This window comes from Oncorhynchus mykiss, chromosome 11, assembly GCF_013265735.2.
Source record: "Oncorhynchus mykiss isolate Arlee chromosome 11, USDA_OmykA_1.1, whole genome shotgun sequence".
Classification (NCBI taxonomy): domain Eukaryota; kingdom Metazoa; phylum Chordata; class Actinopteri; order Salmoniformes; family Salmonidae; genus Oncorhynchus; species Oncorhynchus mykiss.
The window spans coordinates 85,462,267-85,488,664 of NC_048575.1; the positions used below are offsets into that span (position 1 = coordinate 85,462,267).

Consider the following 26,398-nt stretch of genomic DNA (forward strand, 5'->3'; position numbering starts at 1 on the left):
CCCAGTCTGCTCCAGCCCAGGTCAGCCAATCCCCCTTCCAGTCTGCTCCAGCCAGAATACCAGCCTCCCTGTCTGCTCCATCCCAGAATACCAGCCTCCCAGCCTGCTCCAGCCCAGGTCAACCTACCAGCCTCCCAGTCTGCTCCAGCCCAGGTCAACCTACCAGCCTCCCAGTCTGCTCCAGCCCAGGTCAACCAACCAGCCTCCCAGTCTGCTACAGCCCAGGTCAACCTACCAGCCTCCCAGTCTGCTCCAGCCCAGGTCAACCGACCAGCCTCCCAGTCTGCTCCAGACCAGGTCAACCAACCAGCCTCCCAGTCTGCTCCAGCCCAGAATACCAGCCTCCCAGTCTGCTCCAGCCCAGGTCAACCTACCAGCCTCCCAGTCTGCTCCAGCCCAGAATACCAGCCTCCCAGTCTGCTCCAGCCCAGGTAAACCTCCCAGTCTGCTCCAGCCCAGGTCAACCTACCAGCCTCCCAGTCTGCTCCAGCCCAGGTCAACCTACCAGCCTCCCAGTCTGCTCCAGCCCAGGTCAACCTCCCAGTCTGCTCCAGCCCAGGTCAACCTACCAGCCTCCCAGTCTGCTCCAGCCCAGGTCAACCTCCCAGTCTGCTGCAGCCCAGGTCAACCTACCACCCTCCCAGTCTGCTCCAGCCCAGGTCAACCTCCCAGTCTGCTCCAGTCCAGGTCAACCTCCCAGTCTGCTCCAGTCCAGGTCAACCTCCCAGTCTGCTCCAGCCCAGGTCAACCTCCCAGTCTGCTCCAGCCCAGGTCAACCTCCCAGTCTGCTCCAGCCCAGGTCAACCTACCAGTCTGCTCCAGCCCAGGTCAACCTACCAGCCTCCCAGTCTGCTCCAGCCCAGGTCAACCTCCCAGTCTGCTCCAGCCCAGGTCAACCTACCACCCTCCCAGTCCGCTCCAGCCCAGGTCAACCTCCCAGTCTGCTCCAGCCCAGGTCAACCTCCCAGTCTGCTCCAGCCCAGGTCAACCTCCCAGTCTGCTCCAGCCCAGGTCAACCTACCAGCCTCCCAGTCTGCTTCAGCCTAGGTCAACCTACCAGCCTCCCAGTCTGCTTCAGCCTAGGTCAACCTACCAGCCTCCCAGTCTGCTCCAGCAGAGGTCAACCTACCAGCCTTCCTGTCTGCTCCAGCCCAGGTCAACCTACCAGTCTGCTTCAGCCCAGGTCAGAATAACAGCCTCCCAGTCTGCTCCACCCAAACAACTACCCACAACTGCAATCTTTATTGATTAAAATAGGAAGCTCTTGGTCAGGAGAGATGATTCCCTGGACACCTGGTGTATAAGTTCTGGTGTCCTACAACTGACAGTGCAATGCAGCTACTCAGTCAGACCAGGATTGACACCTCTGATAACATCATCATCCACACTAGCACAAACAACCTTCCTGCCAAAGGTGAAAATGTATCTGGGGCAATGAGAAGAGTGGCAGAATGGGCACAGGCTATGTTCCCAACAACCAATATAGATGTATCTACCCTCCTACCAAGAAAAGACTTCTCAGGACAGTTAATCAACAAAATAAATCAAATTTCATTGGTCACATACACATTGTTAGCAGATGTTAATGCGAGTGTAGCGAAATACTTGTGCTTCAAGTTCCGACAATAATATATTCTAGTTCCGGCAGTAATATCTAACAATTAATCGAACAATTTCACAACAACTGCCTTATACACACAAGTGTAAAGGAATGAATAAGAATATGTACATATAAATATATGGATGAGCGATGGCCGAACGGCATAGGCAAAATGCAGGAGATGGTATAGAGTACAGTATATACATATGAGATGAGTAGTGTATGTCAACATTATATAAAGTGGCATAATTTAAAGTGACTAGTGATACATTTTTTACATATATTTTTACATTATTAAAGTGGCTCAGCATTTAACACCATAGTACCCTCCAAACTCTTCATTAAGTGCTTCGTTGTGGAGATTCCAATGCGAGAACAGGTTCTGAGCCTGACTACACTGATGAGGGAGGTAACCACCACATATTTGGACACCCCTCCTTGTACAGCAGCCCTATTATAAATAATAGAAGCAGTCCTGACCACCCTCCTTGTACAGTAGCCCTATTATAAATAAGAGAAACAGTCCTGACCACCCTCCTTGTACAGTAGCCCTATTATAAATAAGAGAAACAGTCCTGACCACCTTCCTTGTACAGTAGCCCTATTATAAATAAGAGAAACAGTCCTGACCACCCTCCTTGTACAGTAGCCCTATTATATTATAAATAAGAGAAACAGTCCTGACCACCCTCCTTGTACAGTAGCCCTATTATAAATAAGAGAAACAGTCCTGACCACCCTCCTTGTACAGTAGCCCTATTATAAATAATAGAAGCAGTCCTGACCACCCTCCTTGTACAGTAGCCCTATTATAAATAAGAGAAACAGTCCTGACCACCCTCCTTGTACAGTAGCCCTATTATAAATAAGAGAAACAGTCCTGACCACCCTCATTGTACAGTAGCCCTATTATAAATAAGAGAAACAGTCCTGACCACCCTCCTTGTACAGTAGCCCTATTATAAATAATAGAAGCAGTCCTGACCACCCTCCTTGTACAGTAGCCCTATTATATTATAAATAAGAGAAACAGTCCTGACCACCCTCCTTGTACAGTAGCCCTATTATAAATAAGAGAAACAGTCCTGACCACCCTCCTTGTACAGTAGCCCTATTATAAATAATAGAAACAGTCCTGACCACCCTCCTTGTACAGTAGCCCTATTATAAATAAGAGAAACAGTCCTGACCACCCTCCTTGTACAGCAGCCCTATTATAAATAAGAGAAACAGTCCTGACCACCCTCCTTGTACAGTAGCCCTATTATATTATAAATAATAGAAACAGTCCTGACCACCCTCCTTGTACAGTAGCCCTATTATATTATAAATAAGAGAAACAGTCCTGACCACCCTCCTTGTACAGTAGCCCTATTATAAATAAGAGAACCAGTCCTGACCACCCTCCTTGTACAGTAACCCTATTATAAATAAGAGAAACAGTCCTGACCACCTTCCTTGTACAGTAGCCCTATTATAAATAAGAGAAACAGTCCTGACCACCCTCCTTGTACAGTAGCCCTATTATAAATAAGAGAAACAGTCCTGACCACCCTCCTTGTACAGTAGCCCTATTATAAATAATAGAAACAGTCCTGACCACCCTCCTTGTACAGTAGCCCTATTATAAATAAGAGAAACAGTCCTGACCACCCTCCTTGTACAGTAGCCCTATTATAAATAATAGAAGCAGTCCTGACCACCCTCCTTGTACAGTAGCCCTATTATATTATAAATAAGAGAAACAGTCCTGACCACCCTCCTTGTACAGTAGCCCTATTATAAATAAGAGAAACAGTCCTGACCACCCTCCTTGTACAGTAGCCCTATTATAAATAATAGAAGCAGTCCTGACCACCCTCCTTGTACAGTAGCCCTATTATAAATAAGAGAAACAGTCCTGACCACCCTCCTTGTACAGTAGCCCTATTATAAATAATAGAAACAGTCCTGACCACCCTCCTTGTACAGTAGCCCTATTATAAATAAGATAAACAGTCCTGACCACCCTCCTTGTACAGCAGCCCTATTATAAATAAGAGAAACAGTCCTGACCACCCTCCTTGTACAGTAGCCCTATTATATTATAAATAATAGAAACAGTCCTGACCACCCTCCTTGTACAGTAGCCCTATTATATTATAAATAAGAGAAACAGTCCTGACCACCCTCCTTGTACAGTAGCCCTATTATATTATAAATAAGAGAAACAGTCCTGACCACCCTCCTTGTACAGTAGCCCTATTATATTATAAATAAGAGAAACAGTCCTGACCACCCTCCTTGTACAGTAGCCCTATTATAAATAAGAGAAACAGTCCTGACCACCCTCCTTGTACAGTAGCCCTATTATAAGTAAGAGAAACAGTCCTGACCACCCTCCTTGTACAGTAGCCCTATTATAAATAAGAGAAACAGTCCTGACCACCCTCCTTGTACAGCAGCCCTATTATAAATAAGAGAAACAGTCCTGACCACCCTCCTTGTACAGTAGCCCTATTATAAATAATAGAAACAGTCCTGACCACCCTCCTTGTACAGCAGCCCTATTATAAATAAGAGAAACAGTCCTGACCACCTTCCTTGTACAGTAGCCCTATTATAAATAAGAGAAACAGTCCTGACCACCCTCCTTGTACAGTAGCCCTATTATAAATAAGAGAAACAGTCCTGACCACCCTCCTTGTACAGCAGCCCTATTATAAATAATAGAAGCAGTCCTGACCACCCTCCTTGTACAGCAGCCCTATTATAAATAATAGAAACAGTCCTGACCACCCTCCTTGTACAGTAGCCCTATTATAAATAAGAGAAACAGTCCTGACCAAATACTGAACAGAAACGGGAAGGAGTTAGTGCATCTCTGTCGAGCCTTAGGCCTGTACATGCCTAATGGTAGAATCAGAGGGGACTCTTTAGGTCAGTTTACTTACTGCTCAGCTCTTGGGACAAGTGTAGTCGATTATGCCATCACTGACATTGACCCCTCCTCCATTAGTGCATTCACTGTCAGACCACAGACACCATTGTAAGACCACAGACACCATTGTCAGACCACAGACACCATTGTCGGATCATAGACACCATTGTCGGATCACAAACACCATTGTCGGATCACTTGAACATTTGAACATCTTGGCCATGTTCTGTTATAATCTCCACCCGGCACAGCCAGAAGAGGACTGGCCACCCCACATAGCCTGGTTACTCTCTAGGTTTCTTCCCGGGTTTTGGCCTTTCTAGGGAGTTTTTCCTAGCCACCGTGCTTCTACACCTGCATTGCTTGCTGTTTGGGGTTTTAGGCTGGGTTTCTGTACAGCACTTTGAGATATCAGCTGATGTACGAAGGGCTATATAAATACATTTGATTTGATTTGATTTGGTGGTACGTATTGGTAAGGGTACAAAGACGATGTTATTGGCTGTCAGAATGTAGGAACTAACAGAGACGATGTTATTGGCTGTCAGAGTGTAGGAACTAACAGAGACGATGTTATTGGCTGTCAGAGTGTAGGAACTAACAGAGACGATGTTATTGGTTGTCAGAGTGTAGGAACTTACAGAGACAATGTTATTGGCTGTCAGAGTGTAGGAACTTACAGAGACGATGTTATTGGCTGTCAGAGTGTAGGAACTAACAGAGACGATGTTATTGGCTGTCAGAGTGTAGGAACTTACAGAGACGATGTTATTGGCTGTCAGAGTGTAGGAACTTACAGAGACGATGTTATTGGCTGTCAGAGTGTAGGAACTTACAGAGATGATGTTATTGGCTGTCAGAGTGCAGGAACTTACAGAGACGATGTTATTGGCTGTCAGAGTGTAGGAACTTACAGAGACGATTTTATTGGCTGTCAGAGTGTAGGAACTTACAGAGACAATGTTATTGGCTGTCAGAGTGTAGGAACTTACAGAGACAATGTTATTGGCTGTCAGAGTGTAGGAACTTACAGAGACGATGTTATTGGCTGTCAGAGTGCAGGAACTTACAGAGATGATGTTATTGGCTGTCAGAGTGCAGGAACTTACAGAGACGATGTTATTGGCTGTCAGAGTGTAGGAACTAACAGAGACGATGTTATTGGCTGTCAGAGTGCAGGAACTTACAGAGACGATGTTATTGGCTGTCAGAGTGTAGGAACTAACAGAGACGATGTTATTGGCTGTCAGAGTGTAGGAACTTACAGAGACGATGTTATTGGCTGTCAGAGTCTAGGAACTTACAGAGATGATGTTATTGGCTGTCAGAGTGCAGGAACTTACAGAGACGATGTTATTGGCTGTCAGAGTGTAGGAACTAACAGAGACGATGTTATTGGCTGTCAGAGTGTAGGAACTTACAGAGACGATGTTATTGGCTGTCAGAGTGTAGGAACTTACAGAGACGATGTTATTGGCTGTCAGAGTGCAGGAACTTACAGAGACGATGTTATTGCGTAGTTCCAGCAGGTGGTTCCGGAGCAGTTTGACATCTTTAGAGGTGGAGGCTCCAGCGTCCATCACAAACAGCCTCTCTGAGATCTGCAGGTCATTGCCAAACCTGTTCCGGAGCTCCTTGAGTAGAGGCCTCTCCTTGTCGTATCCAAACTCCCCTCCAGCCCCCCGAGGCAGGCAAGCCACGTCAGCATGAGTCCCCACAAGGACTACCGTCAGCGGGCTATGGATGCGACCTCCAAACGCTGGGGACGGACACACTGTGTTACCGGTCAGCTCAACATTCCACTACAGATACTCCTAGCTAAACCTCTATACCTGCAGTCAGATTCCTAACAAACTCATTCAAGCCATGTTCTACTGTATGGATGTAGTCTCTTAAAGCAACACTGAACTGTCTGTCATGTGATGTTCAGACAGGCTGGAACCATGACAACATAGGAGAGAGGAGATGCGTCCGGAGCGAGAGGTCAAGGGTTAGAGAGGAGGAGGGGAATATGACAAGGCAAAGTAGACAGATACAGGATGATTCTTTTCTACTAAAAGATATTTGATGATTTAATGAATGATTAGTGAAGGTATAGTGAGTCTATGTGACTGGCTTACAGATGTTATCCTGAGAGACTAACATGTTGAACCAGTATGTGGTCTGGCTGAGGGTTAAGGTCAGGAGAACAAGCTGCAGACGCCCTGATGATATGGAGCTGCCTGCCCACCACCTCTACTGACCATCTAGTTATGAGCTTCCAGATCCTCAAACAGACTGGATCTAGAAGCAGTGAAACAGACTGGATCTAGAAGCACTGAAACATACTTCATCTGGAAGCACTGAACCAGACTGCATCTAGAAGCACTCAAACAGACTTGATCTAGAAGCACTGAACCAGACTGCATCTAGAAGCACTGAACCAGACTGGATCTAGAAGCAGTGAAACAGACTGGATCTAGAAGCAGTGAAACAGACTGGGATCTAGAAGCAGTGAAACAGACTGGATCTAGAAGCAGTGAAACAGACTGGATCTAGAAGCAGTGAAACAGACTGGATCTAGAAGCAGTGAAACAGACTGGATCTAGAAGCAGTGAAACAGACTTGATCTAGAAGCAGTGAAACAGACTGGGATCTAGAAGCAGTGAAACAGACTGGATCTAGAAGCAGTGAAACAAACTTGATCTAGAAGCAGTGAAACAGACTGGATCTAGAAGCAGTGAAACAGACTGGATCTAGAAGCAGTGAAACAGACTGGATCTAGAAGCAGTGAAACAGACTGGATCTAGAAGCAGTGAAACAGACTGGATCTAGAAGCAGTGAAACAGACTGGATCTAGAAGCAGTGAAACAGACTGGATCTAGAAGCAGTGAAACAGACTGGATCTAGAAGCAGTGAAACAGACTGGATCTAGAAGCAGTGAAACAGACTTGATCTAGAAGCAGTGAAACAGACTGGGATCTAGAAGCAGTGAAACAGACTGGATCTAGAAGCAGTGAAACAGACTTGATCTAGAAGCAGTGAAACAGACTGGATCTAGAAGCAGTGAAACAGACTGGATCTAGAAGCAGTGAAACAGACTGGATCTAGAAGCAGTGAAACAGACTGGATCTAGAAGCAGTGAAACAGACTGGATCTAGAAGCAGTGAAACAGACTGGATCTAGAAGCAGTGAAACAGACTGGATCTAGAAGCAGTGAAACAGACTGGATCTAGAAGCAGTGAAACAGACTGGATCTAGAAGCAGTGAAACAGACTGGATCTAGAAGCAGTGAAACAGACTGGATCTAGAAGCAGTGAAACAGACTGGATCTAGAAGCAGTGAAACAGACTGGATCTAGAAGCAGTGAAACAGACTGGATCTAGAAGCAGTGAAACAGACTTGATCTAGAAGCAGTGAAACAGACTGGATCTAGAAGCAGTGAAACAGACTGGATCTAGAAGCAGTGAAACAGACTGGATCTAGAAGCAGTGAAACAGATTGGATCTAGAAGCAGTGAAACAGACTGGATCTAGAAGCAGTGAAACAGACTGGATCTAGAAGCAGTGAAACAGACTGGATCTAGAAGCAGTGAAACAGACTGGATCTAGAAGCAGTGAAACAGACTGGATCTAGAAGCAGTGAAACAGACTGGATCTAGAAGCAGTGAAACAGACTGGATCTAGAAGCAGTGAAACAGACTGGATCTAGAAGCAGTGAAACAGACTGGATCTAGAAGCAGTGAAACAGACTGGATCTAGAAGCAGTGAAACAGACTGGATCTAGAAGCAGTGAAACAGACTGGATCTAGAAGCAGTGAAACAGACTGGATCTAGAAGCAGTGAAACAGACTGGATCTAGAAGCAGTGAAACAGACTGGATCTAGAAGCAGTGAAACAGACTGGATCTAGAAGCAGTGAAACAGACTGGATCTAGAAGCAGTGAAACAGACTGGATCTAGAAGCAGTGAAACAGACTGGATCTAGAAGCAGTGAAACAGACTGGATCTAGAATATATTTCTTTTTAAATGACTTGTTGTTTATTTTGCTTAACAGGTGCTCTGAGATGATGTAATGAAAAGGGGTTACGTACCTATAGTATCCTGTGGCAGTGTTAAGGCCTTCAACATGTTGAGCCAGTATGTAGCCTGGCTGAGCTGAGTCTCGTAGGGTTCCTCCAGACTGAACAGCACCAGGTGGATGGCTGTAGGGTCGTTGGCAGCAAAGTAGTCGTAAGAACAGTAGTACACAGGGTTACCACTGAACTCCCAAACACTGAAGTCTCCTACACCTAGAGACAGAGAGACAGTCACAGAGAGAGACAGACAGAGAGACAGTCACAGAGAGAGACAGACAGAGAGACAGTCACAGAGACAGACAGAGAGACAGTCACAGAGAGAGATAGAGAGAGTTTAATGAATAGAGCACAAAAAGGTTTTAAGGGTTAGGGGTTAGAGGAGGATCTTCTATGACTGGAACTCATCTAGTAAAGGTTAAGGGTGAGGGGTTAGAGGAGGATCTTCTATGACTGGAACTCATCTAGTAAAGGTTAGGTCTTAGAGCAGTGTTTCCCAAACTCGGTCCTGGGGACCCCAAAGGGTGCACGTTTTGGTTTTTGCCCTAGTACTACACAGCTGACTTCAAAGCTTGATGATGAGTTGATTATTTGAATCAGCTGTGCAGTGCTGAGGCAACAACCAAAACATGCACCCTTTGGGTCCCGAGGACCGAGTTTGGGAAAGGCTGGGTTAGAGGATCGGGGTCAGACTAGTATTCACCATTGATGTTAGTGTTCTGGATGTCGATGGCTCTGGTGGCGAGGTCGTCGGCTGAGGAGAGTGCGTTGGTGACGGGGCTGAACACTTCCAGGACTCCCTTGGTCAGGCTGGGCTCAAACATCATACTGCGACTACGCACACAGACGTTCTCACAGCCAGGATACAGGTTGGAGATACTCACGGACACTACAGAGACACACATAATGAATATAGACAAAGACGTTCTCACAGCCAGGATACAGGTTGGAGATACTCACGGACACTACAGAGACACACATAATGAATATAGACACAGACGTTCTCACAGCCAGGATACAGGTTGGAGACCAAAGTCAAGAAGATAATATAATATATCTAATAATATACGTTGTAACCAGCAGGTGGAGCTGCAACCTCACAGAACAATACATACCCCCAGTAGATATACTGTCTAGATTTACTAAACTACCCTAATGTCTAGATATACTAAACTACAGTACTGTCTAGATATACTAAACCTCAGTACTGTCTAGATATACTAAACTACAGTACTGTCTAGATATACTATACTACTGTCTAGATATACTACACTACACCACTGTCTAGATATACTAAACTACACTAATGTCTAGATATACTAAAATACACTACTGTCTAGATATACTAAACTACACTACTGTCTAGATATACTAAACCTCAGTACTGTCTAGATATACTAAACTACAGTACTGTCTAGATATACTATACTACTGTCTAGATATGCTAAACTACACCACTGTCTAGATATACTAAACTACACTACTGTCTAGATATACTAAAATACACTACTGTCTAGATATACTAAACTACACTACTGTCTAGATATACTAAACTACAGTACTGTCTAGATATACTAAACTACACCACTGTCTAGATATACTAAACTACACTACTGTCTAGATATACTAAAATACACTACTGTCTAGATATACTAAACTACACCACTGTCTAGACATACTAATCTACCATACTGTCTAGATATAGTAAACTACACCACTGTCTAGATATACTAAACTACACTACTGTCTAGATATACTAAACTACACTACTGTCTAGATATACTAAACTACAGTACTGTCTAGATATACTAAACTACACCACTGTCTAGATATACTAAACTACACTACTGTCTAGATATACTAAAATACACTACTGTCTAGATATACTAAACTACACCATTGTCTAGATATACTAAACTATACTACTGTCTAGGAATACTAAACTACATGACCATACTGTCTAGATATACTAAAGTACACTACTGTCTAGATATACTAAACTACACCACTGTCTAGATATACTAAACTATACTACTGTCTAGATATACTAAACTACACCATTGTCTAGATATACTAAACTATACTACTGTCTAGGAATACTAAACTACACGACCATACTGTCTAGATATACTAAACTACACCGTCTAGATATACTAAACTACACTACTGTCTAGATATACTAAAATAGACAACTGTCTAGATATACTAAACTACACCACTGTCTATATGTACTAATCTACCATACTGTCTAGATATACTAAACTACACCACTGTCTAGATATACTAAACTACACTACTGTCTAGATATACTAAAATACACTACTGTCTAGATATACTAAACCTCAGTACTGTCTAGATATACTATAGTACACCTCTGTCTAGATATACTAAACTACACCGCTGTCTAGATATACTACACTACACCACTGTCTAGATATACTACACTACACCACTGTCTAGATATACTACACTACACCACTGTCTCGATATACTAAACTACACTACTGTCTCGATATACTAAACTACCATACTGTCTAGATATACTAAACTATACTACTGTCTAGATATACTAAACGACCATACTGTCTAGATATACTAAAATATACTACTGTCTAGATATACTAAACTATACTACTGTCTAGGAATGCTAAACTACATGACCATACTGTCTAGATATACTAAACTACACCACTGTCTAGATATACTAAACTACACCACTGTCTAGATATACTAAACTACACCCCTGTCTAGATATACTACACTACACCACTGTCTAGATATACTACACTACACCACTGTCTAGATATACTACACTACACAACTGTCTCGATATACTAAACTACACTACTGTCTCGATATACTAAACTACCATACTGTCTAGATATACTAAACTACACTACTGTCTAGATATACTAAACTACCATACTGTCTAGATATACTAAAATATACTACTGTCTAGGAATACTAAACTACATGACCATACTGTCTAGATATACTAAACTACACCACTGTCTAGATATACTACACTACACCACTGTCTAGATATACTACACTACACCACTGTCTAGATATACTAAACTACACCACTGTCTAGATATACTACACTACACCACTGTCTAGATATACTAAACTATACTACTGTCTAGGAATACTAAACTACATGACCATACAGTCTAGATATACTAAACTACACCACTGTCTAGATATACTACACTACACCACTGTCTAGATATACTACACTACACCACTGTCTAGGAATACTAAACTACATGACCATACTGTCTAGATATACTAAACTACACCACTGTCTAGATATACTAAACTATGCTACTGTCTAGATATACTAAACTACACCACTGTCTAGATATACTACACTACACCACTGTCTAGATATACTAAACTATACTACTGTCTAGATATACTAAACTATACTACTGTCTAGGAATACTAAACTACATGACCATACAGTCTAGATATACTAAACTACACCACTGTCTAGATATACTACACTACACCACTGTCTAGATATACTACACTACAACACTGTCTAGATATACTAAACTATACTACTGTCTAGGAATACTAAACTACATGACCATACTGTCTAGATATACTAAAGTACACTACTGTCTAGATATACTAAACTACACTACTGTCTAGATATACTACATTACATCACCATACTGTCTAGATATACTAAACTATACTACTGTCTAGATATACTAAACTACAACATTGTCTAGATATACTAAACTACACCACTGTCTAGATATACTACACTACACCACTGTCTAGATATACTACACTACACCACTGTCTAGATATACTACACTACACCACTGTCTAGATATACTAAACTACACTACTGTCTCGATATACTAAACTACCATACTGTCTAGATATACTAAACTATACTACTGTCTAGATATACTAAACTACCATACTGTCTAGATATACTAAACTATACTACTGTCTAGATATACTAAACTATACTACTGTCAAGGAATACTAAACTACATGACCATACTGTCTAGATATACTAAAGTACACCACTGTCTAGATATACTAAACTACACTACTGTCTAGATATACTACATTACATTACCATACTGTCTAGATATACCTAACCTATACTACTGTCTAGATATACTAAACTACACCATTGTCTAGATATACTAAACTATACTACTGTCTAGGAATACCAAACTACACGACCATAATGTCTAGATATACTAAACTACACCGTCTAGATATACTAAACTACCATACTGTCTAGATATACTAAACTACACCACTGTCTAGATATACTACACTACACCACTGTCTAGATATACTACACTACACCACTGTCTAGATATACTACACTACACCACTGTCTAGAAATACTAAACTACATGACCATACTGTCTAGAAATACTAAACTACACCGTCTAGATATACTAAACTACCATACTGTCTAGATATACTAAACTACACCACTGTCTAGATATACTACACTACACCACTGTCTAGATATACTACACTACACCACTGTCTCGATATACTAAACTACACTACTGTCTTGATATACTAAACTACACCACTGTCTAGATATACTACACTACACCACTGTCTCGATATAGTAAACTACACTACTGTCTTGATATACTAAACTACCATACTGTCTAGATATACTACACTACACCACTGTCTAGATATACTAAACTACACCACTGTCTAGATATACTACACTACACCACTGTCTAGATATACTACACTACACCACTGTCTCGATATACTACACTACACCACTGTCTAGATATACTACACTACACCACTGTCTAGATATACTAAACTACACCACTGTCTAGATATACTACACTACACCACTGTCTAGATATACTACACTAAACCACTGTCTAGATATACTACACTACACCACTGTCTAGATATACTACACTACACCACTGTCTCGATATACTAAACTACACTACACTACTGTCTCGATATACTAAACTACCATACTGTCTAGATATACTAAACTATACTACTGTCTAGATATACTAAACTACCATACTGTCTAGAAAAACTAAACTATACTACTGTCTAGATATACTAAACTATACTACAGTCTAGGAATACTAAACTACATGACCATACTGTCTAGATATACTAAAGTACACCACTGTCTAGATATACTACACCATTGTCTAGATATACTAAACTATTCTACTGTCTAGATATACTAAACTATTCTACTGTCTAGATATTCTAAACTATACCACTGTCTAGATATACTAAACTACACCACTGTCTAGATATACTAAACTACACCACTGTCTAGATATACTAAACTACACCACTGTCTAGATATACTATACTACACCACTGTCTAGATATACTACACTACACCACTGTCTAGATATACTACACTACACCACTGTCTAGATATACTACACTACACCACTGTCTAGATATACTACACTACACCACTGTCTAGGAATACTAAACTACATGACCATACTGTCTAGATATACTAAACTACACCACTGTCTAGATATACTACACTACACCACTGTCTAGATATACTACACTACACCACTGTCTAGATATACTACACTACACCACTGTCTAGATATACTACACTACACCACTGTCTAGATATACTACACTACACCACTGTCTAGGAATACTAAACTACATGACCATACTGTCTAGATATACTAAACTACACCACTGTCTAGATATACTACACTACACCACTGTCTAGATATACTACACTACACCACTGTCTAGATATACTAAACTACACCACTGTCTAGATATACTAAACTATACTACTGTCTAGCAATACTAAACTACATGACCGTACTGTCTAGATATACTAAAGTACACTACTGTCTAGATATACTAAACTACACTACTGTCTAGATATACTAAACTACACTACTGTCTAGATATACTAAACTACACTACTGTCTAGATATACTACATTACATGACCATACTGTCTAGATATACTAAACTATACTACTGTCTAGGAATACTAAACTACACGACCATACTGTCTAGATATACTAAACTACACCACTGTCTAGATATACTACACTACACCACTGTCTAGATATACTACACTACACCACTGTCTAGATATACTAAACTACACCACTGTCTAGATATACTACACTACACCACTGTCTAGATATACTAAGCTACACTGTCGTCTAGATATACTAAACTACACTACTGTCTAGATATACTAAACTACACCACTGTCTAGATATACTAAACTACACCACTGTCTAGATATACTACACTACACCACTGTCTAGATATACTACACTACACCACTGTCTAGATATACTACACTACACCACTGTCTAGGAATACTAAACTACATGACCATACTGTCTAGATATACTAAACTACACCACTGTCTAGATATACTACACTACACCACTGTCTAGATATACTACACTACACCACTGTCTAGATATACTACACTACACCACTGTCTAGATATACTACACTACACCACTGTCTAGATATACTAAACTATGCTACTGTCTAGATATACTACACTACACCACTGTCTAGATATACTACACTACACCACTGTCTAGATATACTACACTACACCACTGTCTAGATATACTACACTACACCACTGTCTAGATATACTAAACTATGCTACTGTCTAGATATACTAAAATGCACCACTGTCTAGATATACTACACTACACAACTGTCTCGATATACTAAACTACACTACTGTCTCGATATACTAAACTACCATACTGTCTAGATATACTAAACTACACTACTGTCTAGATATACTAAACTACCATACTGTCTAGATATACTAAAATATACTACTGTCTAGGAATACTAAACTACATGACCATACTGTCTAGATATACTAAACTACACCACTGTCTAGATATACTACACTACACCACTGTCTAGATATACTACACTACAACACTGTCTAGATATACTACACTACAACACTGTCTAGATATACTAAACTATACTACTGTCTAGGAATACTAAACTACATGACCATACTGTCTAGATATACTAAACTACAACACTGTCTAGATATACTAAACTATACTACTGTCTAGGAATACTAAACTACATGACCATACAGTCTAGATATACTAAACTACACCACTGTCTAGATATACTACACTACACCACTGTCTAGATATACTACACTACAACACTGTCTAGATATACTAAACTATACTACTGTCTAGGAATACTAAACTACATGACCATACTGTCTAGATATACTAAAGTACACTACTGTCTAGATATACTAAACTACACTACTGTCTAGATATACTACATTACATCACCATACTGTCTAGATATACTAAACTATACTACTGTCTAGATATACTAAACTACAACATTGTCTAGATATACTAAACTACACCACTGTCTAGATATACTACACTACACCACTGTCTAGATATACTACACTACTGTCTAGATATACTACACTACACCACTGTCTAGATATACTAAACTACACTACTGTCTCGATATACTAAACTACCATACTGTCTAGATATACTAAACTATACTACTGTCTAGATATACTAAACTACCATACTGTCTAGATATACTAAACTATACTACTGTCTAGATATACTAAACTATACTACTGTCAAGGAATACTAAACTACATGACCATACTGTCTAGATATACTAAAGTACACCACTGTCTAGATATACTAAACTACACTACTGTCTAGATATACTACATTACATGACCATACTGTCTAGATATACCTAACCTATACTACTGTCTAGATATACTAAACTACACCATTGTCTAGATATACTAAACTATACTACTGTCTAGGAATACCAAACTACACGACCATGATGTCTAGATATACTAAACTACACCGTCTAGATATACTAAACTACCATACTGTCTAGATATACTAAACTACACCACTGTCTAGATATACTACACTACACCACTGTCTAGATATACTACACTACACCACTGTCTAGATATACTACACTACACCACTGTCTAGAAATACTAAACTACATGACCATACTGTCTAGAAATACTAAACTACACCGTCTAGATATACTAAACTACCATACTGTCTAGATATACTAAACTACACCACTGTCTAGATATACTACACTACACCACTGTCTAGATATACTACACTACACCACTGTCTCGATATACTAAACTACACTACTGTCTTGATATACTAAACTACACCACTGTCTAGATATACTACACTACACCACTGTCTCGATATAGTAAACTACACTACTGTCTTGATATACTAAACTACCATACTGTCTAGATATACTACACTACACCACTGTCTAGATATACTAAACTACACCACTGTCTAGATATACTAAACTACACCACTGTCTAGATATACTACACTACACCACTGTCTAGATATACTACACTACACCACTGTCTCGATATACTACACTACACCACTGTCTAGATATACTACACTACACCACTGTCTAGATATACTAAACTACACCACTGTCTAGATATACTACACTACACCACTGTCTAGATATACTACACTACACCACTGTCTCGATATACTAAACTACCATACTGTCTAGATATACTACACTACACCACTGTCTAGATATACTACACTACACCACTGTCTAGATATACTACACTACACCACTGTCTAGATATACTACACTACACCACTGTCTCGATATACTAAACTACAATACTGTCTTGATATACTAAACTACCATACTGTCTAGATATACTAAATCATACTACTGTCTAGATATACTAAACTACACCACTGTCTAGATATACTAAACTACACCACTGTCTAGAAATACTAAACTACACCACTGTCTAGATATACTACACTACACCACTGTCTAGATATACTACACTACACCACTGTCTAGATATACTACACTACACCACTGTCTCGATATACTAAACTACACTACTTTCTCGATATACTAAACTACCATACTGTCTAGATATACTAAACTATACTACTGTCTAGATATACTAAACTACCATACTGTCTAGAAAAACTAAACTATACTACTGTCTAGATATACTAAACTATACTACAGTCTAGGAATACTAAACTACATGACCATACTGTCTAGATATACTAAAGTACACCACTGTCTAGATATACTACACCATTGTCTAGATATACTAAACTATTCTACTGTCTAGATATACTAAACTATTCTACTGTCTAGATATTCTAAACTATACCACTGTCTAGATATACTAAACTACACCACTGTCTAGATATACTAAACTACACCACTGTCTAGATATACTAAACTACACCACTGTCTAGATATACTATACTACACCACTGTCTAGATATACTACACTACACCACTGTCTAGATATACTACACTACACCACTGTCTAGATATACTACACTACAACACTGTCTAGATATACTACACTACACCACTGTCTAGATATACTAAACTATACTACTGTCTAGCAATACTAAACTACATGACCGTACTGTCTAGATATACTAAAGTACACTACTGTCTAGATATACTAAACTACACTACTGTCTAGATATACTAAACTACACTACTGTCTAGATATACTACATTACATGACCATACTCTCTAGATATACTAAACTATACTACTGTCTAGGAATACTAAACTACACGACCATACTGTCTAGATATACTAAACTACACCACTGTCTAGATATACTACACTACACCACTGTCTAGATATACTACACTACACCACTGTCTAGATATACTACACTACACCACTGTCTAGATATACTACACTACACCACTGTCTAGATATACTACACTACACCACTGTCTAGATATACTAAACTATGCTACTGTCTAGATATACTAAAATGCACCACTGTCTAGATATACTAAACTATACTACTGTCTAGATATACTAAAGTACACTACTGTCTAGATATACTACACTACACCACTGTCTAGATATACTAAACTATACTACTGTCTAGGAATACTAAACTACATGACCATACTGTCTAGATGTACTAAAGTACACTACTGTCTAGATATACTACACTACACCACTGTCTAGATATACTAAACTATGCTACTGTCTAGATATACTAAACTACACTACTGTCTAGATATACTAAACTACAATACTGTCTAGATATACTAAACTACACTACTGTCTAGATATACTACATTACATGACCATACTGTCTAGATATACTAAACTATACTACTGTCTAGATTTACTAAACTACACCATTGTCTAGATATACTAAACTATACTACTGTCTAGGAATACTAAACTACAAGACCATACTGTCTAGATATACCAAACATACACCGTCTAGATATACTAAGCTACACCGTCGTCTAGATATACTAAACTACACTACTGTCTAGATATACTAAACTATACTACTGTCTAGATATACGACACTATACTGATGTCTAGATATACTCAACTATAATACTGTCTAGATATATTATACTACTGTCTAGATATACTAAACTACACTACTGTCTAGATATACTAAACTATACTACTGTCTAGATATACTAAAATATACTACTGTCTACATATATTTAACTATACTACTGTCTAGATATACTACACCACTGTCTAGATATACCAAAATACACCACTGTCTAGATATACTAAAATACACCATTGTCTAGATATACTAAAATACACCACTGTCTAGATATACTGAACTACACTACTGTCTATAAATACTAAACTGAATGACTTTGGCTTCTCTCCCTTCCCGAGGACAAATACTTTCCTCTAGACACAGATTAAATATATGACAGATAGGAGTGGCTATAGTCAGCCACCATCCTCAGTAGCTTTCCATCTAAGTTGTCAATGCCAGGAGGTTTATCGTGAAATTCTTACAAGTCAATGTGCGGGGGTACAGGCTAGTTGAGGTCATTTGTACATGTAGGGTGAAGTGACTATACATAGATAATAAACAGTAGTACAGGTTAAAGGTGATTTGTACATGTAGGTAGGGGTGAAATGACTATGCATAGATAATAAACAGTAGTACAGGTTAAAGGTGATTTGTATATGTAGGTAGGGGTGAAATGACTATGCATAGATAATAAACAGCGAGCAGCAGCAGTGTAAAAACAAAGGGGGGGGGGGGGGGGGGGGGTTAATGTAATAGTCCGGTGGCCATTTGATTAGATGTTCAGCAGTCTAATGGCTTGGGGGTAGAAGCTGTTCAGGAGCCTTTTGGTCTTGGACTTGGCGCTCCGGTACTGCTTGCCGTGCGGTAGCAGAGAGAACAGTCTATGACTTGGGTGACTGGAGTCTCTGACAATTTTATGGCCTTTCCTCTGACTCTGCCAAGCAGGAAGCTTGGCCCCAGGGATGTACTGGACCATACGCACTTTGCTTGTTTGATGGTTTATCTGAGGGCATAGCGGGATTTCTTATAAGCGTCCAAATTAGTTTCCCACTCCTTGAAAGCGGCAGCTCTAACCTTTAGCTTGATGTGGATGTTGCCTGTAATCCACGGCTTCTGGTTGGGATATGTACGTATGGTCACTGTGGGGACGACGTCGTCAATGCACTTATTGATGAAGCTGATGACTGAGGTGGTGTACTCCTCAATGCCATTGGACGAATCCCGGAACATATTCCAGTCTGTGCTGACCAAACAGTCCTGTAGTGTAGCATTCACGTCATCTGACCACTTCCGTATTGAGTGAGTCACTGGTGCTTCCTGCTTTAGTTTTTGCTTCTAAGCAGGAATCAGGAGGATAGAATTATGGTCAGATTTGTCAAATGGAGGGCGGGGGAGAGCTTTGTACGCATCTCTGTGTGTGGAATAAAGGTGGTCTAGGATTTGTTTTCTCTGGTTGCACATGTGACATACTGGTAAAAAGTTGGTAAAACTGATTTAAGTGTGGCTGCATTAAAGTCCCCGGCCACTAGGATGGGTGGTGGTAAATAGACGGCTACGAATAACATAGATGTGAACTCTCTTGGTAGATAGTGTGGTCTACAGCTTATTATGAGGTACTCTACCTCAGGCGAGCAATACCTCGAAGCCTCCTTAATATTAGACATCGAGCAACAGCTGTTACTGACAAAAAGACAACCCCTACCCCTTGTCTTACCAGACGTAGCTGTTCTGTCCTGCCGATGGAAAACACAGCCAGCTTTTATCTTGAATGAATCTCATTATTCAGCCCCGACTCGGTGAAACATAAGCTATTACAGTTTTTTATTTATTTGTATTTATTTTATTTAACTAGGCAAGTCAGTTAAGAGCAAATTCTTATTTACAATGACAGCCAACCAAAGGGCAAAAGGCCTCCTGCAGGGATGAGGGCCTGGGATTAAAATAAAATAAACAATATACACTGCTCAACAAAGTAAAGGGAACACTAAAATAACACATCCTACATCTGAATGAATGAAATATTCTTATTAAATACTTGTTTCTTTACATAGTTGAATGTGCTGACAACAAAATCACACAAAAATTATCAATGGAAATCAAATTTATCCAACTGATGTAATGTCCTTAAAACAAGTCAAAATGAGGCTCAGTAGTGTGTGTGTGGCCTCCACGTGCCTGTATGACCTCCCTACAACGCCTGGGCATGCTCCTGATGAGGTGGCGGATGGTCTCCTGAGGGATCTCCTCCCAGACCTGGACTAAAGCATCCGTCAACTCCTGGACAGTCTGTGGTGCAATGTGGCGTTGGTGGATGGAGCGAGACATGATGTCCCAGATGTGCTCAATTGGATTCAGGTCTGGGGAACGGGTGGGCCAGTCCATAGCATCAATGTCTTCCTCTTGCAGGAACTGCTGACACACTCCAGCCACATGAGGTCTAGCATTGTCTTGCATTAGGAGGAACCCAGGGCCTGACTGTTTACTATACCACCATACTGTCTATACACTATACTGATTGTTTACTATACTACCATACTGTCTACACACTATACTGACTGTTTACTATACTACCGTACTGTCTATACTGACTGTTTACTATACTACCATACTATCTATACTGACTGTTTACTATACTACCATAATGTCTATACTGACTGTTTACTATACCACCATACTGTCTATACACTATACTGAATGTTTACTATACTACCATACTGTCTATACTGACTGTTTACTATACTACCATACTGTCTATACTGACTGTTTACTATACTACCATACTATCTATACTGACTGTTTACTATACTACCATACTATCTATACTGACTGTTTACTATACTACCATACTGTCTATACTGACTGTTTACTATACTACCATACTATCTATACTGACTGTTTACTATACTACCATACTGTCTACTGGCTGTTTTCCTGTCAAAGAAAGCCCTTGGCCAGAGACATGAACATCTTAATAATATGAACGCATTATGGTGAGTTGGGGTAGAGATAAGTAATAACTTATCTTGGGGCTTGATGTGTTGCTACGTGGCTACGGTTCATCCTCAGCCATTAAAACCAGTGTGTGCCTGTGTGTGCCTGTGTGTGCCTGTGTGTGTGTGAATCCTACCTGCAGCCTTGCCATCCATGGGTGAGTTGGGATGTCGTGGGGTGTTGTTGCCCCGTGGTCGTCTCCTCCTGAAGAAGCCCCTTAGGATGCCACACTTCAGACTCTCCAGGAGGGAGCTCTTCCCACAGCCACAGTGGCCCAGCAGCTTCAGCTTGACCCGAGGCTGGGGGGTGCTGGTGGGACGCAGAGCCTGGATGTAGCTGCCTTTATGGTTGTTCTGGAGAGGGGGACGGGGAACAATCAGATCATATAAAGAGAAATACTACTATAGACCTGAGGTAGCGGTGGAAACTTATGAACGGACACTTCCCTTCTGTCATATGCTGAGAAAGAGAAGGAGGGAGGGAGGGAGGGAAGGGAAGGAGGGAGGATGGGGGAGGGAGGGAGGGAGGGAGGGAAGGGAAGGGAAGGGAAGGGAAGGGAGGGAGGGAGGGAGGGAGGGAGGGAGGGAGGGAGGGAGGGAGGGAGGGAGGGAGGGAGGGAGGGAGGGAGGGAGGGAGGGAAGATGGGGAGGGAGAGAGGATGGGGGAGGAGGGAGGGAAGAGAAATACTACCACTATACACCTGAGGTAGCGGTGGAAACTTATGAACGGACACTTCCCTTCTGTCATATGCTGAGAAAGAGAAGGAAGGAGAGAGGAGGGGAAGGGAAGGTGGGAGGGAAGGGAAGGGAGGGAGGGAGGGAGGGAGGGAGGGAGGGAGGGAGGGAGGGAGGGAGGGAGGGAGGGAAGGAAGGAGGGAGGGAGGATGGAGGAGGGAGGGAGGGAAGATGGGGAGGGAGAGAGGATGGGGGAAGGAGGGAGGGAAGAGAAATACTACTATAGTCCTGAGGTAGCGGTGGAAACTTATGAACGGACACTTCCCTTCTGTCATATGCTGAGAAAGAGAAGGAGGGAGAGAGGAAGGGAAGGGAAGGGAAGGAGGGAGGGAGGGAGGATGGGGGAGGGAAGATGGGAAGGAGGGAAGATTGGAAGGGAGGGAGGGAGGGAGGGAGGGAGGGAGGGAGGGAGGGAGGGAGGGAGGGAAGGAAGGAAGGAAGGAAGGAAGGAAGGATGGGAGAGGGAAGGGAGGGAGGGAGGGAGGATGGGTGAGGGAAGATGGGAAGGAAGGGAGGATGGGGAAGGGAGGGAGGGAGGGAGGATGGGGGAGGGAAGGAGGGAAGATGGGAAGGGAGGGAGGGAGGTAGGATGGGAAGGAAGGGAGGGAGGGAGGGAGGATGGGGGAGGGAAGAAGGGAAGGGAGGGAGGGAGGGAGGGAGGGAGGGAGGGAGGGAGGGAGGGAGGGAGGGAGGGAGGGAGGGAGGGAGGGAGGGAGGGAGGGAGGGAGGGAGGGAGGGAAGGGAGGGAGGGAGGGTGGGAAGGAAGGGAGGGTGGGAGGGAGGGAGGGAGGATGGGGGAGGGAAGGAGGGAAGATGGGGGAGGGAAGGAGGGAAGATGGGAAGGGAGGGAGGATGGAAGGAGGGAAGATGGGAAGGGAGGGAGGCAGGGAGGGAAGAGAGGGAGGGAGGGAAAATGGGAAGGAGGGAAGATGGGAAGGAAGGGAGGGAGGGAGGGAGGGAGGGAGGGAGGGAGGATGGGGGAGGGAAGGAGGCAAGATGGAAAGGGAGGGAGGATGGGGGAGGGAAGGAGGGAAGATGGGAAGGGAGGGAGGGAAGATAGGAAGGGAGGGAGGGAGGGAAGATGGGAGGGAGGGAGGGAGGATGGGGGAGGGAAGGGAGGGAGGGGGGGAGGATGGGGGAGGGAAGATGAGAAGGGAGGGAGGATGGGGGAGGGAGGGAGGGAGGGAGGGAAGGAATGATGTAAGGAAGGAAGGAAGGAAGGAAGGAAGGAAGGAAGGAAGGAAGGAAGGAAGGAAGGAAGGAAGGAAGGAAGGAAGGGAGGGAGGGAGGGAGGGAGGGAAGGGAGGGAGGATGGGGTAGGGAATGAGGGAAGATGGGAAGGGAGGGAGGGAGGATGGGAAGGAAAGGAGGGAGGGAGGGAGGATGGGGGAGGGAAGATGGGAAGGGAGGGAGGGAGGGAGGGAGGGAGGGAGGGAGGGAGGGAGGGAGGGAGGGAGGGAGGGAAGGAAGGAAGGAAGGAAGGAAGGAAGGGAGGGAGGGAGGGAGGGAGGATGGGAAGGAAGGGAGGGAGGGAGGGAAGGAGGGAGGGAGGATGGGAAGGAAGGGAGGGAGGGAGGGAGGATGGGGGAGGGAAGGAGGGAAGATGGGGGAGGGAAGGAAGGAAGATGGGAAGGGAGGGAGGATGGGGGAGGGAAGGAGGGAAGATGGGAAGGGAGGGAGGCAGGGAGGGAAGATGGGAAGGAAGGGAGGGAGGGAGGATGGGGGAGGGAAGGAGGGAAGATGGGAAGGGAGGGAGGACGGGGGAGGGAAGGAGGGAAGATGGGAAGGGAGGGAGGCAGGGAGGGAAGATGGGAAGGAGGGAAGATGGGAACGAAGGGAGGGAGGGAGGATGGGGGAGGGAAGATGGGAAGGGAGGGAGGATGGGGGAGGGAAGGAGGGAAGATGGGAAGGGAGGGAGGGAAGATAGGAAGGGAGGGAGGGAGGGAAGATGGGAAGGAGGGAAGATGGGAAGGAAGGGAGGGAGGGAGGATGGGGGAGGGAAGGAGGGAAGATGGGAAGGGAAAGGGGATGGGGGAGGGAAGGAGGGAAGATGGGAAGGGAGGGAGGCAGGGAGGGAAGATGGGAAGGAGGGAAGATGGGAAGGAAGGGAGGGAGGGAGGATGGGGGAGGGAAGGAGGGAAGATGGGAAGGGAGGGAGGATGGGGAGGGAAGGAGGGAAGAAGGGAAGGGAGGGAGGGAAGATAGGAAGGGAGGGAGGGAGGAAAGATGGGAAGGAAGGGAGGGAGGGAGGATAGGGGAGGGAAGGGAGGGAGGGAGGATGGGGGAGGGAAGATGGGAAGGGAGGGAGGATGGGGGAGGGAGGGAGGGAGGGAGGGAGGGAAGGAAGGAAGGGAGGGAGGGAGGGAAGATGGGAAGGGAGGGAGGATGGGGGAGGGAATGAGGGAAGATGGGAAGGGAGGGAGGGAGGATGGGAAGGAAGGGAGGGAGGGAGGGAGGATGGGGGAGGGAAGATGGGAAGGGAGGGAGGATGGGGGAGGGAGGGAGGGAGGGTGGGATGGAGGGAGGGAGGAAAGGAAGGAAGGAAGGAAGGAAGGAAGGAAGGGAGGGAGGGAGGGAGGGAGGGAGGGAGGGAGGGAGGATGGGAAGGAAGGGAGGGAGGGAGGGAGGGAGGATGGGAAGGAAGGGAGGGAGGGAGAAAAGGAGGGAAGATGGGGGAGGGAAGGAGGGAAGATGGGAAGGGAGGGAGGATGGGGGAGGGAAGGAGGGAAGATGGGAAGGGAGGGAGGCAGGGAGGGAAGATGGGAAGGAGGGAAGATGGGAAGGAAGGGAGGGAGGGAGGATGGGGGAGGGAAGGAGGGAAGATGGGAAGGGAGGGAGGATGGGGAGGGAAGGAGGGAAGATGGGAAGGGAGGGAGGCAGGGAGGGAAGATGGGAAGGAGGGAAGATGGGAAGGAAGGGAGGGAGGGAGGATGGGGGAGGGAAGGAGGGAAGATGGGAAGGGAGGGAGGATGGGGGAGGGAAGGAGGGAGGGAGGATGGGGGAGGGAAGGAGGGAAGATGGGAAGGGAGGGAGGATGGGGGAGGGAAGGAGGGAAGATGGGAAGGGAGGGAGGGTGCATTTAACTAGTCAAATGGATGAGGTGAGTTTCTCTACAATGTAAAGCACTTTCAGAGATGCTAAATAATACAACAGCGGTTCATTACAATTCATATATTTTGTACCATATCATTATTATATGGACCAATAACAAAAGCACGTTCCTTCCTCTCCGGCAACTGAGTTAGGACGCCTGTATTTTGGGTGTATTGATACACCATCCAAAGTGTAATTAATATCTTCACCATGCTATTCAATGTCGGGTAAAAATGCAATCTACCAATTGGTGCCCTTCTTTGTGAGGCATTGGAAAACCACTCTGGTCTTTGTGGTTGAATCTGTGTTCAAAATAATTGTACAGTTGAAGTCGGAAGTTTACATACACTGGAGTCATTAAAACTAGTTTACATACACTCAGGTTGGAGTCATTAAAACTAGTTTACATACCCTTAGGTTGGAGTCATTAAAACTAGTTTACATACCCTTAGGTTGGAGTCATTAAAACTAGTTTACATACCCTTAGGTTGGAGTCATTAAAACTAGTTTACATACACTCAGGTTGGAGTCATTAAAACTAGTTTTTCAATCACTCCACAAATTTCTTGTTAAACTATAGTTTT

General features: G+C 43.2%; 1 protein-coding gene across 3 annotated transcripts in view; it reads right to left on the reverse strand.

Annotated features, from left to right (window-relative positions):
* The window catches only part of dapk1 (death-associated protein kinase 1), a 206,557-nt gene that overhangs the window by 10,082 nt on the left and 170,077 nt on the right, over positions 1–26,398 (reverse strand). For all 3 annotated transcript variants that reach the window (XM_036936598.1, XM_036936596.1, XM_036936597.1), the window contains 4 exons: positions 22,124–22,340; positions 9,278–9,463; positions 8,593–8,790; positions 6,020–6,279 (listed from right to left, as the gene is read on the reverse strand). In XM_036936598.1, the coding sequence (XP_036792493.1) occupies positions 6,020–6,279; positions 8,593–8,790; positions 9,278–9,463; positions 22,124–22,340 (861 nt within the window). The remainder of the gene's footprint in view (positions 1–6,019; positions 6,280–8,592; positions 8,791–9,277; positions 9,464–22,123; positions 22,341–26,398) is intronic.